Source organism: Panthera leo, chromosome B1 (genome assembly GCF_018350215.1).
Source record: "Panthera leo isolate Ple1 chromosome B1, P.leo_Ple1_pat1.1, whole genome shotgun sequence".
Lineage (NCBI taxonomy): Eukaryota > Metazoa > Chordata > Mammalia > Carnivora > Felidae > Panthera > Panthera leo.
The window spans coordinates 98,915,315-98,932,477 of NC_056682.1; the positions used below are offsets into that span (position 1 = coordinate 98,915,315).

Sequence of the window (17,163 nt, forward strand, 5' to 3'; positions counted from 1 at the left end):
AAAAATACAGAGCTCATATCATTTGTCTCTCTCTGTCCTTTGCGTCAAATACTCGAATCACGAAACAGTACATACATTATTTTAAAATTCTGTAATTTACCCATAAGCAATGGGACTTGAGTTTAGTGGGATTTTATAGCCCACCAGGTCTTTAAACTTAAAACTGTTCATATTTCTAGCCATTTGTGTTCAATGTTCTGAAAGTGGTTTAGGCGCATGATTCTTTCTGGCAGTTTTATTGTGCATGTGTGGTTGTATTGAGTCTTTGTTTCTGTTTTTGTTTTTTTCAGTCTCGAGAATTATTTAGTTCCAGAAAATATAGCACGTAACATAGGTATATAGTTCTGTTATGAAATGTGTGTATTTATTCACAATCCCTAAACATGATTTAATTAGGCTACAATGAGCTAGCATTTGTCAACTTATCATACAGCTGTAAGGCACAGAACTGTTTCAGATAGCATTCGGCTTTATGAAGCGATTTCAAAAAAAGGTCATCAAGTCAATGGAATATGAAACTTCTTTAATTTGAATGCCTGCAATTGTACCAAGCATATACAGGTGAACTTATTCAGCAATAATTACCATTGCTCTATTCTCAAAATAGTCTATGACTCCCAATATTTTGAAAAGCATATGCATTTATTTCTAGAATAACATAATAACTACCAAAGCCAGTTTATTTGCATTAAGTTCGGTTTATAACATTTTGCCTCAATACAATACTTTTTAAACTATACACAGGGAAGCCTTGAGATTAATACATATACTATTTGTATTGTAAAAATAGTAAAATATTTGACCTATTTTTACTAAATAATTCTGTAACCTAAAATTTTAGGTGAAACTCTGGAGAATCAGAAAATATTAACTTTATTTTTATATAAAATTTCCTCAAATGACAATACTCTCCCATCAGGAACCTTTTGATCACAGATTTAGATGAATTTGTTTTGTATTTTATTTTATTTTATTTTATTTGTTTTATTTTATTTTATTTTATTTTATTTTATTTTATTTTATTTTAAAGTTTATTTATTTTGGGAAGAGAGAGAGAACAAGTGGAGGAGAGGCAAGGAGAGAGACAGAGGGAGAGAGAGAATCCCAAGAAGGCTCCACGCTCAGCATGGAGCCTCAGGTGGGCTTGAACTCACAAACAGCAAGACCATAACCTGAGCTAAATTCAGATGCTTAACTGAGTCACCCAGGTACCCCGAATTTGTTATTTTTTAAAAAAATGTCTAAATAATAATGCCTGTGAAATACTTTGAGAACTATTTAGTGTGATTGAGTTGGTAATTTTAAACAAAGAAGGTTACCCTGGTTCAGTCTTATCATTATCCTTGAAATTCAGAAAGAATAGGAACCATGTCCTATATTTTAGGCCAAAGTACAGGAAATTACAGTGATAAAAACATTCAAAACTAAAACAATGGAAAAATGTAGCTTGAAACTTTTACTCAACACAATTAAAGGAAAAGAAATGCATGAAGAGTAAGTTGAAGTCAATGGTTAATATATGGCTGTGAATAATATACTGCTTTAGGAATATTCCAACAGGCTTTCACAAAGAAAGTTTCTTATTTGCTATTGTTCTCTGTATTTGAAGGTATGAGGAAAAATAAAATTTAATCCAGAGGAACACACAGTCCTGTGAAGCAACGGTCACTCTCTAGTGCATAATAAATACATCACAAAGAAACATAGCAAAAAAAACTCTTCACTACAGAAAAGTCAGGACCAGTCATAACGACAAATAAGATATTGATATGCAGAGAGCAGGTAAACTAATGAAAGTTATAACACCGACATCAACTTCCAAAATTGGGATTAAGCTCAATTGTATATAAATGCCAGTTGGAGCCAATCACAGAGCTGGGCTGGTGTAAATGAAATAGAGTGAGCAATGTTCTTAGGCCAAGACTAGTTACATGCTAAATATGCCACGAATATTGGTTATTATTAGCTATAGTAGTAGTACTAGAATTACAGATACTTCTTTTTTAGATATACACCTGCGACCAATATTAACTGTGCTTGTATATAAAAGGGGAAAACTTCAAAATGCACTTAATGAACTCTAAAGAAAGTATTTCCAATTTTGTGAATTGAAACATATATAAAATAATGTGCTTTTTGCCTGTCATATCTTTCTCAGTGACACTTCTAGACAATTCTGAAAGGAAACTAAGTATAGAGGAGAATGTTGAGATACAATGGTATTCCGAAATTACATTAATCATCCAAGTCAGTAAGAACCAGGAAATTCTAAATTAAGGTTGATATGCCTATGTTGTTAGGCATATCCTCAGGCTCGAGACCTATTTCCTCTTGAAAGTTCTGTCCCTTGTTTTCTCAAGAGATAGGACATCTAACTCATCCAATAAAAGGGGAAACAAGGTATTAACTTTCCAAACATATCAGTTAAAGACTGATAATATGCACAATGTTATCTCTAGTGCTATATTATATAATATGTGTATTTACAAAACAGGTTTTAGAATAAAGGCCAGGAGAGTTATATTTTAAAAGAAAGTTTGCCAAGTGATTTTGCAATAAATAAAATCAAACACATGTAAAGTCTAGAGTTAAGGTGAAATCTCAACTTGATTATATAGCATAAGTTAAAGAGATCTGGAATCATCTTTTCAGTCAAAGCATGAAAGCTTGCTAAAATATTATTAGAAGCTTTCTGTTGGAAATATACAACTAATTATGCATTCTTAAGTATTTTTTTAATGTTGGTTTTCCTTTTGCTTCCAAATTTTATCCTTTATATGTTAAAGTTATAAATGTAGACAAATATTTTTACTAATTTGACAGAAGCCTAGTAAAAAACTGTTTTAGGACTTCTACATTATTAAACTGCAATACTGTAAAAAAGGAAGATAAAGAGTTTTTTTTTTCATGTTTATTTATTTTTGAGAGTGAGAGAGAGAGAGACAGAGCGTGAGCAAGGGAGGGGCAGAGAGGGAAGGAAACACAGAATCCGAAGCAGGCTCCAAGCTCCGAGCTGTCAGTACAGAGCCCAATGTGGAGTTCGAACTCACAAACTGCCAGATCATGACCTGAGCCTAAGTCGGATGCTTAACCAACCAAGCCACCCAGGTGCCCCAGAAGACAAAGTTTTTGAAATGATAACAATGCATGCTGTGTAACTGTTACAAGAATTTAACTTATAAAGTACTCAGATTTTTAATCCTCTATAATTAAATCATAAATCTATTCCTTTTTGGACCTATATTAAAAAAAATTGTGACAGCTGAACACAGTAAATAAATATAATATAAATCTGAGGTCATATTTAGTAAAATTTTATGTGTATAAAATAAAGTACATACCATCATCTGCGTCGGTAACATTAAACACAAGAACAGTAGATCCTAGAGGTAGATTCTCCATTAAAGATGTGCTATATGAATTTAAGCTGAAAATAGGTGGGTTATCATTTACGTCTAGTACATTAAAATACACCCTAATGGTAGTAAATTGTCCCCCGCCATCTTCAGCTCGAACAGTGAGGATATAATATTGTTGTGCTTCATAATCTAATGCTCGAGTCAAATTAAAGACTCCAGTAACTGGATTCAGGAAAAATATGCCATCTTCATCATCTTCATTCACAATATACGTAATTTCTCCATTCACACCAGAGTCATCATCTGTAGCTAAAATAGCTGCTACCAATGAACCTATCAAAAAATAAATTAATGGTCTAAAATTAATGAGATAAGGTATTACTCAGAGACTATATGCAGACACCAACAAATTTTATTATTACAGTAACACATTTTAACCAGAGAATCACTATGAAAATAGAGTGACCTCAACATTCTGCAGATTTCTACATTAATACTGATACCAACCTTCCCGAATATTAATGAAATATATAGCATATTAAATACTCAGGAAATTCTATGTTGCAGTGTAAATGTTCTGGAGAAATAATACTACTTCTGACATTATTTTTCTGCTTGGCACTAACAATTCATGAACATATTGGTGACTGCAATGACTTCTATTGGGGCCCATTGCTAGTATCAGGAAGGTGTGGGTCCCAAGCAATAATTCAGACTTATGCTCAGGGGATATCACTTGATAGCTCATGTGGTCATTGCTGTAATTAAGGCAGAAATAAACGTGATGGTAATTTCATGAAGGACGTGCACAACTCATGTTGGGGAGGGAAGGGAAAACTCCAGTGAGAAGTAGTCTATAAATATTTAATTTCTTTGTCAAATGAGTTTCTGTAACATATGCCTTATTACGCAAAATCATTCCAAATGTAATTCAGAATAAAATTTCAATTTTAGATAAGAATTTCCAATAATTGAAATGAAGCGTACACACACTGAAAATATGGATATTTAGTACTCAAACTCAACAATCACAACATAATATGTTCAAAGAGGCAAGGCGACAATTCAGGATTGAGATTCCACTAACACTGATTGAGTACCTGCGATTTCCCAAGCCCCGTGTTGCACACTATGATATATTCTCCAAATTAACCTTTACTCTAATTCCAACAGGAATTATTATTTCCATTTTATGGAACTTGAAATTAAGGCTAAGAGATATGAATTAACTTTCCCTGGGTCACACAGGTTTTAAGTGTTAGAGGCAGTAGTCACAGGTTTTCATGTGTTTTTCTTTGTGCTTTGTACACATAGCACTATAAGTATATTAGGCACTTTTACAGTATCCATTTATTTTAATTTTTGTAATCAATTTAAAATATGTTAAAAATAATGATGCAGTCCTGTCCTGCAAATGCATTTCTAAAGTACATTAATTCAGAATGGATGCAGGGGTAGCAAAATACAACATATTAAATGACCAGTTTCTTAGAGGTCAGCGTTTAGAAACAATATTAACACATAAAATGTTTAAGTGGGATGTAAAATATCACAGAGTATAAAGTGGAAAAATAGTACCAAAACGGTCATTGACAGAAAATTAACAACTCATCACAAATACTTTCAGAAACAGAAATATTTGTAATTAGTAATTAGATGAATTGCTAACTTCATTTGTTCTCCAAAGTCTAGGAATTCACTTGGGAACTATATCAAAGAAGGTTAATTAAAAGACTAAAATATCTAGCACATATATTTTTATACCTAGTAGTATACAATAAAAACTAGTTACTTAAGAGCAGTCATTACATATCCCATAATTTTAGTCAAAAGTGACGCTGGCAAAAACGTGTGCCGCTTACCTGGGGTTGTGTCTTCTGGGATGTCAAAAGAGTACACAGGTCTGGAGAACTTAGGTGTGTGGTCATTCACATCACTGACAGTGATGTTAATTCTCATATCTGAGGACTGAAGGCCATCATCTGCCCGAACCAGCAAGGAATATTTGGAACGGCGTTCCCTGTCCAACCGCTTGGTTGCTATCAGATCTCCAGATTCGGGGTCAATGCGGAAACTGTCATCAGCTCCACTAATGATAGTGTACGTGACCAGAGCATTCGCACCCTAAGAAAAAGACCCATATCTGAACGTGTTAGAAGTAGAAAAGTAAGAGCACCATTCTTTATGTTGAATATGTCTTTGACAAAGTGAGGCTTTGGGCTTTCCTTTATAAGACATTAAAAGATTTCAAAAGATAACCACCCAAAGTAGTATATTACATAGTCTTTCAACACCTATCCATTAAATAACAGAAAATATCAGCCATCAGTATAAGATATATATCTTTTAACTCATAAAATATACACATAGAAAAAAGTCAAGTTGTCGCTACAGAAAATACAAATGACACTACTACTAATCGCATGACCAGAGGATTTGCTAAAGGCTTGCTCTGTGCCAGGCACTGTGACAGCATTATGTACGCATTATCTCACTTCAGTTCACGACTCCATGAGGTGCCATTTCACAAATGAAGACAGTGGGTTCTGAGATGCTAGGTAACTTACAGAGTCACACTGCATCAGTTAGCATGGATTTCAAATCCAACTCTGCCTGACTCTGAGCTCATGATCATTCTGATTCAGTATGAGAAGGTAATTAAATGAGGCAAGTACTAAATGGGGGAGGCTTTAAATAACCACTGTAAGAACCAAGTTGATTTCTTTAAGGAAGATAATAATGGAGAATGTATATGGACTGAACTGGGGTTTGTAGAACGGCTTCCTTTTTTTTTTTTTTTTTTTTGTAAAGCAAAGACTAAGGGAATATTTGAGTTTAAGCAAAAGTGCAGAAGAAAGGAAAATGATGTGTTTGGCTTACTCATTGTTAAACAGTTTGTTAGAGGAAAGAGTTTAAATGAAGAATAGAAGAAGGTCAGACCAAACTCTTGGTTTGGTTATGGGTATATTTTGGAGAATCTCAACTGCAACACAAATTGGTTTGAATTTTATGGCCAAGAAAACACTAATCTTGGCTTAATTGGAAGCAATCTTTCAAGGCTGTTGATAATGTAAGAGGGACTAGAGTGCGAAGAGGCCAGAGAAGGGAAAGAGTGAGGAGAGTTTGGGCCCAAAGGACTGGGGCTTCATTTCCTCAAGATGAAACCTTCTACAATCTATATGGTTTGAAGTTCCAAGTCCATGTTCTGTAAAATGAGAGCGGGTGATTTCTTGTGTTCTCTTAGACCTTTGAGCTGTGACCCTCAAAACATGAAATCTAAACTAGAAAGTTAGTAGGGGACATGAAAAGGTTGAGAAAAACGGTACATTCATTCAGTGTTCACTAAGTGCTAAACACTGCCCTAAGCACATCACTTGATGGGCACTCACTGAGTTTAAAGGGCAGGTTTCAAGAAAGATTAGATATTAGCAAAGTCGAAAATAAAGAAGTTTAGAAGAATTAAAATTAAAGAACCCATGTGGACTTGATGATGGGGAATGCCGACCTCCTAGTATTTTAAAATATATTCTACATATATTATTTCAAAACATATTTGGTAATATAGTATTTTCAAACATATATTAAATATAAACTTGACAGTACAATGTTGAAATTATAAGCAGTTTGATTTAGATATTTCTTAATTATATTATAATTAAAATACTACATTGAATATTATATACTGCACTGGATGAGATTTGATGTTTTTGGTGTTGAATCTCTGCTCCACCTTGGTCCTTATACTTAGCCCCAATGAGCCGATGTTTCTTTACTTGAACAATCAGAATAATAACATTACCTGCCCCATAGGGCTACTGTGAAGATTAAATGAGTTAATACATGTAAAACACCTAGAATGATCCTTCAGAAAGCATATAACAGTGATAGCTGTTATCTTTATTCCTGTTTTTATATAATGGATTAAGTTCATTTGATGACTGAGATTCCTGTAAATGAATACTTTAAATGAAAATACAACTGAGTTGCTATATATTGCAGGGAAAAAATATGTTTTCTCATTTCCTATAATACATATATGTTAAGTGTTGACACTGACTTATAGTGTCGGAATTGTTGACTTCAAACAATTACTTTTTTACTTAAATATACTTACATAAAATAAATATGTTTTTTACAATTATTAAGCTCTAGAAATTTATTTATCAAAATATCCGGGATAAGAACTCCCAAGAAGGATATCGGGAAAACCTGAAATTTAGGATTTGTAGACTAGAAGTCTGGCATGCTGGGAGACCACAGCACCCACGGTTTCCATACATCTTTTCCTCCACAGATTAGATGTGTTTTATCCTTCATTACCAAACACCTAAGGGTATGATTTCTATAAGTCAAAGACAAAAATACTCTTTCAAAATACATGTTCAGTGGGATTGGCTATATTTTTCTACTGCATTCTTCAAGCCAATCTTAAAATTTAGTAAAGTGAATGCCTCAAAGCACGTTTTAATTTGGTAACGGAATAGCTGATTTTAACACAAAACCACATGTATCTTGTATATTCAGGTGTACATGGAGTATCTAACGTATTTATTATAATTATATGGTTTAACAAAAACATTCAAATAAGAATTTTAGACTTCTAATCTGACCACATTCTGTACTATTTATTCTGTTTCACTAAGAGTTCCATTATTCTAGTAAAGCAATCCAGGTATGAAAACAGCCACATTCAATTCTTACCTATTAAAATGGTAAGTGTTTGGAAATTAGGGGAAAGCAAAGAAAAAAAAAAACAACTTAAAGCTATTACACAAATGGTTTGAAATTTAGATATGTCCTGTCTATATAGTGACAGTCATAATTAATACTCCTAAAGTTAAGATAATTCTTATGAACAGAAACAAAGGCATCAAAATATGTTGATACAACAATCTTTTTATATTCAAAATCAGCTGATGCAGTGAATTAATAGCTCTAGTGAATGTCTGAAAATGTCTGGCCAAGAGTAATGACTTAATTAGGTCTTTTGAAAAGTCTATTTATTTAATATCTAAAATATGCAGTATCAGCAATACCACAAGAAACAAATATCGTATTTCAGTTGCTGTGCAGTGGAAATAATGCTGGTTGAAAACATGCTACTCTCCTGAGGAACCACAGAGACAAAAGCACGTGGAAGGAATTCTAAAAGTAAATAGCTATAAATTGCAAATGCATTTTACAACCTTAAGTAGTATTTTCAAAAACAAGTATGGTACTCTGAAACAAAGCTTGAGTATCCTGGCCCATTACAAGCATAATAATTCTGTTTATAAAAGGAAACAAGAGACTGACAAAGTCATGTGCTTCTGAAAGATGTGTATCTTGGTCCAACATATGTTTCAAATGATATTTAAATTAAGTTCAACATGTACATGTTGCTTCCTAAAACTGAGTCCTTTACCCAGGCATTATTCTCCAGTGCCCGACTAGAGTTTCTCTAACATACTAATACTTAGATGTTTGATTTAGTCATTAAGGAATTGTGTATAAATAATAATTTATTGACACATAGTTTGCTAATAACTTACATAATATTAGTGTTTTAAATAATTCTATTGATCTTTTAAAACCAATTCACTGGATAATTGTGCAATAATTTAATGCTGACTGCAAAGCTAACTAAAAGAAATCCCTTGCATTAAATATTGAATTCTATTCATACTAGAGGAAGAAAAAAACAGCCATGATTTGGTGAGAGAAAACACTTCAAATATATATATATATATTTTTTTTCAAATTCAACTAAGAGGTAAAAAGCTGAGGATAGAGTAGAAAATAGAATGAAGGTTTATCTAAAAGCATTAATATTAATTTTTTGCAAGCCACTCAAAAAAGGAAACAACCAGATCCTGAATGCCATAGAAAGCTGAGGTATCCATTCCAGCTGGCATAGGGCCAAAGAAATTTTGATTCCTCATGTCATGAGTTGACAGAGTCAGCAATCATTTAAAGGCTCCTAAAAATTTTTAAGAAAAAACATATTCAAGAAGGAAAGCAACCTCATGAGCTTAATCCTTAAAAACATAATAGTCCAAGAGCAGTTTTACAGAAATATCTTCCTTTCTTTTAAAGTTGTAGGTAAACCTCTTTCCTCCCTCCCATCTTCTCCTGCCTTTCCCTCCCCCCGCCCCCATCAAGAGATTTGATTACAAAGTACTTGGTGATTTTTATGCCTTCAGGCATAAAACTCAACCTCCATTTCCCTTTTCTGTACAACCTTACACTTTCCTGTCCCTTTAACTCCACACCTTGCCTCACCTCAAATGCACTTCTTACTTATCCTAGATATCATCATTTTACATTTCAGTAGCTTTTAATACTAGGATGTCTAAGTGATAACACCTACATAGTTACTTACATTTTTTTTTACTTAAAAAATAAGCTCAATAGAATAAAACAAAGTGCATTAAAATAATTTTGACATAAATACCTAAAGACATAAGGACCTTCCCAGCTTTCCTCAGATCTCACTGTAAATATAAACATCTCAAAAGATAAACTTGAAGGCAAGTATGCATGCACGTGCACACACAGCAAAGCTAGATGGAGAAAAATAAACAGGCAGGCAGCACTTTATTTGTAGTAAACCTTATTTGTCATAACTTGAAAAAACAGAGGGGCATATAAAATTATAATACTATGAACATCATAGTATTGTTGTCTCTTTCAAATAATCAGTTCTTAAGAGAATAGCATATCCCATTAGAATATTTTTTATCATAATTAACATGATTATTGCTTCACTCTTTGAATAAACCACTTAAAATATAGGAAGTTTATCTCATTCCTATTGAAAGAATAACCAATAAGAGTCATTACAGTTACAATTATTTAATGTGAATTGTCTTAAAAAATTTATTAATGTTTATTCACTTTTGAGAGACAGAGACAGAGGGCGAGTCAGGGAGAGAGAGGGAGACATAGAATCTGAAGCAGGCTCCAGGCTCTGAACTGTCAGCACAGAGCAAGACGCAGAGCTCAAACCCACGAACCATGAGATCATGACCTGAGCCGAGGTCTGACATTTAACCTACTGAGACAACAGGCACCCCACGGGTGCTTTTTTTTTTAATGTTTTTCTTTTTCTTTTTTATTTTGTTTGATTCTTCACATATTTTTTTTTCTTTTTTGGTTTTTATTTAAATTCCAGTTAGTTAACATACAGTGTAATATTAGTTTCAGGTGTACAATTCAGTGATTCAACACTTCCACAGAATACCCAGTGCTAATCACAATACGTGCCTCCTAAATTCCCATCACCTGTTTAACCCATCCTCCCACCTACCTCCCCTCTGGTAGCCATCAGTTTGTTCTCTATAGTTAAGAGTCTGTTTCTTGGTTTTCCTTCCTCTTGTTTTTCCCTATGATTATTTTTTGTTTGTTTCTTAATTCCACATATAACTGAAATCATATGGTGTTTGTCTTTCTCTGACTGACTTATTTTGCTTAGTATAATACTCTCTTGCTCTACCTATGTCATTGCAAATGGCAAGGTTTCATTCTTTTTATGGCTGGGTAATATTCCATTGTGTATGTATGTACACACACACACACACACATCTTCTTTGTCCATTCATCAGTTGATGGACATTTGGGGTCTTTCCATAATTTGACTATTGTTGATAATGCTGCTATAAACATTGGGGGGCATGTATCCCTTTGAATTAGTCTTTTTGTATTCTTTGGGTAAATAGCTACTAGTGCAATTGCTGGATCATAGGTTTACTACTTTTCTAAATAAAAGTTAATCAAATTTTATGAATTGAGCTAGCCAAATATATATTATCAATGAAGAGTTTTAAGAAAATGAAGTATTTACTAAATAATAGCTGATATATCATAGCTATAAATAATAATATAGTCACATAACTTTTAAGGTAGCTGGAATTAGGAAAGAAAAATTCTTAATTGTTAAAAAGGATATAGCAGGCCCAAAATAGAGTCCCTTGTGCTAAGCCCTATGTTAACAAACCAAGACTTAATACTTAATCTATTTGCAGTTTCAACTCCTTGAGGAATTTAACTTTTAACCAGTCAACATGGAATTACCTGGTCAGGGCTAGTGAGATAATCCACCCAATAGACCCTTTCTGCTCCCCTCAGGAAGGTGACCTTGCCTAAAACAATACATTTGCTAATAATTTCCTGGCCTTCTCTTGGCCAGTCTGCAGTAACATCTGATTGCTGCTGGCATGTTAGGAGGCACATGTTTGTCTTGTTTTGTGTAGATAAAAGTTATTGTTAACAGGGATCTCAGAGGCCAAAAAGCTGCAAAAATTGGTGGGCATGGGTCAAGCACTTAAAAGCTATTTATTGTATATGCTTACCACCTAAATCAAAGACTCGTCTGTTAGAATAAGTTGGTCATGGAATGAGTTAGAAGGACACTAAGCCATCTGCTAATCCCAAGCAAATTTCCATGCAATGAGGTACACTGTAAAACACTGCACAGTCACCAACCCAGAGCCACATCCCTTTTAGGTATTAGTTTGGCTCCGAGAGACCCAAAAGCTTAGCTGAAAAAAGTAATTATAATAAAGTGGGATGTCTAAAATCTAAAGAGTTTCTGCTACTTTCCGGCACACCTGTTTATTTTATGTCTAAGAACTATGATCCTGGAAGAAATAACCATCTACAAAAATAGCAAAATCCTCTTAAGCTTGTTTTGTGTTCTGAGAACTTGGCTTGGTATCTGTCACTCTGGGAGCCCCAAGATATGGTGGGGCAGATAAGTGGGTCACACCCAATTAGCCAGCTAGATATGGCTGGACAAAAAAATGTGGGTTAAACCCCCTTTGCAGCTAGGGTCCCGGCAAACTGCTGCCAGCCCTCAAAGTAATTATAACCTAGAATTACAGTGGCCATTATGAGGAATGTTCCAATTAGGTAAGATCATTTAAGAAGTGTGTTTAAAAGCTAAGACTCCCAAATCAAAGAAACAGAATGGAATACCTATTTAATTGGCATACAAAGAACCTCCAAAAGTCTCCAAATTCCAAAATAGCTTCATTAAAAGATTTGTTGCAAAAGGTTAATGAAAAATTCAAGATACAAAAGGTACCTAAAAACAAAACAAAGCGACAACAACAAAAATAAGGTTGATGTAAGTCTCACTGCTTCCCTCTATTCTCCTTTATTTGAGTACTCATTCTAGTAATCCTGTGTCTGAATTCCCTCAAGCAAAAGCAAAAGTATGCCAAGTTAATGACCCTAAAGACACCACATGTCTACTCTTGAAGGAGGGCTCTTTGCTAATGGGGATCTCCCAAAGTTGATGGAACTCTGAGGGATTTTCTGGTAAACTGCTGTTTTTCTCTTAAACAGCCAAGGGAAAACCTAAATTAAAATAATGAAAAACCTTGCCAAATTCTGGTAAAATGCTACAGATGGATCCTGGAAAAACTGGCGGAAGCCAGCTAAGGGTAAGAATTCTTGCCAGAGTCAGCTCTCCCAGATCTCTGTCTGTAGTGCCCAGTATAAGGAGGAAAACAAAATATCTTATGCATCCTCTTCGGGGATGCCTCTTCATTCCCAGGGGTTATTCAATACTGCCAGAAATATTTACTGTTTGTTCCAGCTAAAAACTACAAAGTAGTTCTGTGGTCAGAAATTGGCCAAATTGTAGGGCCTGAAAGAACTTTTTTTAGGCCTTCTCCCCTACACTAAAATAAAACTATGAATCCAGAAGGAAAGAAAACCCTTCTAAAGCCCTTGTAAAAGAATTTATGGGTAAATCAACCTATGATGTCATTTAAGTTGCAATCCAATTCTTTGAAGAATTGAGAGCAACTGTCCTTATCTCACAAATCTTTGCAGAACTAAAAATGTAGCTCTAGAGACAGTTGAACGTTCACTTACTCTTTTTTACCCATCCCAAAGAATCCCCTATTTATCTTAAACTCTCATTTTCACTGTGCCTTTGACATGTAAGTGTTAATGTATAAACTTTGGGGAGGTAATTCTTATTAGAATAAAAAAGGGGGAGAAGGTCATTTAGATTTTGAACTAATAGGAAATTTTAAGTATATAGAAGCTATAATGTGTCTTTTTCTCTATATTTATGTGAGTATATATGTATAATATATATTAAACTTAATTTTAATAATACCATCTGGGAGTAGAGAATTCCACCACCTTTACCTCCAGATAGTATTATTAAAATTAGTTTGTGAACAAAGCTATATTTCTTTGACTTAAGCAAATATGTGCTTATACAAATTTAATATTCATAAAGAATTCAAAAATACAATGAAAACTGACTCAAATGCTTTTCAAATCCATGTGATCTAGGAAAATATTCAGTAATAAAGCTAATTCAAGTTTGTTGGTTAATTAAAATATACAGGTCCTTAGACTTTTCAACATTGAATATAATACAGTCATGCAAATTTTATTTTACTTGGATTTATTAATCAAATAAGGTCATGTTATCTGCCTTATAAAATTTGTCAGCAATAAAAATAACTTGTCATGATGAAATTTTCATCAGTAATCTAAATGTAATTGTTAAGAAACGGTAAATAAAATAGATATAAGTAGTATAAAAAGTTTTAGGTAATTTTTTTAGTTTCCTCAAATCGTTTTGGTAACCTGAAACCTTAAAGTTTTACTTGGTTAAGTTAAATGATGAGTCAAGTTATATTCGTTGAATATCCAGATCATTTCCAAATAAGGCAAAATACTAAAACATTAGTTATTGAACATGAGCTTATCCACTTTCAGCTTCCTTTTACAGAGAAACTAAAGATAATTAGGTCTATTAGTGAACATGTTTATGCTGTGTTGAGAAATTTTCTATGAGGAAGTACATGTTTCTAGAAATTATAAAAAGTGTAAATCTGCCAAACCATAGAATGCTAATGTAAAAGACAGTTTATAATTGCTTACTTCTTAGTTTTCATTAGAAATCAAAGACTTCTAAGCATTATAAATTCTAATATATGTAACTAAAACTACTAAAAACAAGAGAAAGGAATTTCATGTGTGATCAACACTGGTTAAGATTGGAATGAATTTAATTAAGCAACTGAGTTCTAATATCAAAAGTAAGCTGGTGCAAAATTAGAATTTTGTTTTCTGGGGGCACCTGGGTGACTCAGTTCGTTAAGCATCTAATTCTTGGTTTCAGCTCAGGTCATGATCTCACAGTTTCATGAGTTCAAGCTCCCTGTTGGGCTCACTGACAGTGAGGAGACTGCTTAGGATTCTCTATCTCCCTCTCTCTCTGCCCCATCCCCCACTTGTGCTGTATCTCTCAAAATAAATAAATAAATTTAAAAAAAAAGAATTTTGTTTCCTGTCTGTTAAAAAGACAAAATTTTCTTGGTCCAGTGGTCTATTCTTGATAAGTGATTATAAAAAGAATTTTCCTTACTGTTCAAAGTAACATGCCTAAAAAAAACAAGAATTCTATGTTCTGTCAAAATAATTTCCCATGTTGTTTTTATCAAGTTTTTGGTTACTGAAACCTAGGACTCTCAATATTAAAAGAATTAAATTTTTTTCAGAACCATGAGGTCTTCTATATTTGCTTATGAAGTCTTCAATTGTCACTGGTTAAATAAATAACTGAATATTATTTCATAGTGACACATAGTCTTAATTGCCCAAGTATCTTAAAAACCTTTTTGATATTTTTTGACAAACTTCCCTGAAATAAAATTCTAAACAAAGTCTTTTTGACCTTGAATTACCTTGGGATTTTCAAAAGGGTCCCTGAAATATCTCAAAAGATATGATCTCTCTCCTTATAAAAATATATTAAAGTAATTAAGTTTAATTGATATGTTAAATTATTGTCAAATAAGAAATAATACTAAAGAATTTTTAATGCTATATTAGTATAGATATATGTTATAAGTGTTCCAGAAATAATATAAAATTCCTGGAAATATAATATGTCTTGGAATGTTTTCAGTCATAATGCTAGTTATTATATTAAAATTACATTTAATATTTTACACATAGAAATAGGCATATTTCTTTGTGAATTACATTGTAGTGACCTCTCACCAGATTTTAATCACAGCCATTTTTAAGTCTTTTGTGATTTATAGACAGTTATTTCATTCTGATGCTTTGGCAAAAGTGTTTAATTTTTAAGAAGACTTGTGGAAAGTATTCTAAAATACTGATTTCTGATAAATTTAAAATAAAAAAAAAATGGGTAAGAATTTCCAGAGCTAATGAAAAAAAAAACTGGATTCAATTAGAACAAGTATTAATTACATGGAACTGAATGAACTAAGGAGGATGATCATAATTCTTCATGACTTTTGTTTAAAACATTGCCAGTTCTTTAGTGTTTTGTTTTAATAGATATAAGAAAACTTTTTTCTTTTCTTTTGTTTTCTTATTTTGCTTTTCTTTTTTACTATGGCCTAGAGCAGATTGGTAAAGTATACCTTTGTAAATAAAGATGAAACGTCTGCTTTTTCTCCCTACCTGATCTCTCCAGAATTCAGAAACTATTTTTCTGGCAATATAATTGTTTCATGCAATATTGTTATTTGTTTGCATAAATTCAATGAGGATCCATTCTCTTTTAACAGGACATAATTGGAAATAGTCATAATAGGAAATAGTCTAGTCAAGGCTTTTACTAGAATGTCATATTTGAGAGAGATGTGTGTAGATTCAGATATGATCAGTTTTAAGGAACTAGGTTGACATTATGGAGTCAAGATATCCCCTTGGAAAATTATCTTTGTACCTTGCTTCCAAGGTTTCAGCAAATTAATCTTAAAAAAGATCTTATATGGTCAGAGCACCTGTGTGGCTCAGTTGGTTAAGCATCTGACTCTTGATTTTGGCTTAGGTCATGATCTCATGGTTTGTGAGTTTGAGCCCTGCATTGGGCTCTGCGTTGACCTGCTTGGGATTATTTCTCTCTCTCTCTCTCTCTCTCTCTCTCTCTCTCTGCCCCTCCCCAACTGGTGTGAACTCTCTCTCTCTCAAAATAAATAAATAAATTTTAAAAAGAATAGCTTATATGGGCAACCGCTATTTTGGTTGCACTTATGTAAATAATCATAAATAATGCACTTATGTAAATATGCAAACAAATTAGTTTTACTGCAATTATCTTTTAAAAATGGGAGTAACTGTAGAAATAAAAATATGTTTGCATTTTTGTAGATATTGGATTCTAGATTCTATTGGATTAGATTCTAGACTGTTAATTGTGTTTGAGGTTTTGTTATACACATGTAAATACTAGATCCTGCATTGTAGCTTCCTCAAATATCTGGCTACAATTTACCAAAGTAACATTTCCAATTCTCTCTCATCCTTCTGATTTAGACTTGTTAAGAAATGAGACTTCCCTTCAAACTCCTTGGGAAAGACTGTATCAGGTCCTTCTCACTACCCAGATGGCAGCCACACTCCAGGGACTTGCAGATAAATAACTCACATTAAAGAAAACTCCACTTGACAACTGGTCTTGCGCAAATGCAGGAGACCTCCAAAGTCAAATTGACTAGGAAGAGAAATAGCCAACATCAAGGTAGATGGCTTCTTCCCAAGATGCCAGATCAAGACTTCACATTCCAACTAAACATAAAACTCTCTCTTTTTTTCTTTCTTTCATTTAATCTGACATTAGCCTAGAAAAATAATGCCATCATCAGTATTTCACAGGCCATTGCTAAGGAAGGGAGACTTTGCCTCTTAGGCTGCTGGATTTGTCATTAAAAGCTCCTCTGTGTCCATTATTGTCCATTAACAGTGTCACCTTATCAAGAATGGTTTATGCCCCTATAATATCTGTCTTTTCTCTATGGTGGTTATCATTCTCCTT

General features: G+C 33.3%; 1 protein-coding gene across 1 annotated transcript in view; it reads right to left on the reverse strand.

Annotated features, from left to right (window-relative positions):
* Positions 1–17,163, reverse strand: part of FAT4 (FAT atypical cadherin 4) — a 179,767-nt gene that overhangs the window by 84,151 nt on the left and 78,453 nt on the right. Inside the window, exons 3-4 of the mRNA XM_042935547.1 lie at positions 5,222–5,483; positions 3,342–3,692 (exon numbers count right to left, since the gene is read on the reverse strand). Of these exons, the coding sequence (XP_042791481.1) occupies positions 3,342–3,692; positions 5,222–5,483 (613 nt within the window). The remainder of the gene's footprint in view (positions 1–3,341; positions 3,693–5,221; positions 5,484–17,163) is intronic.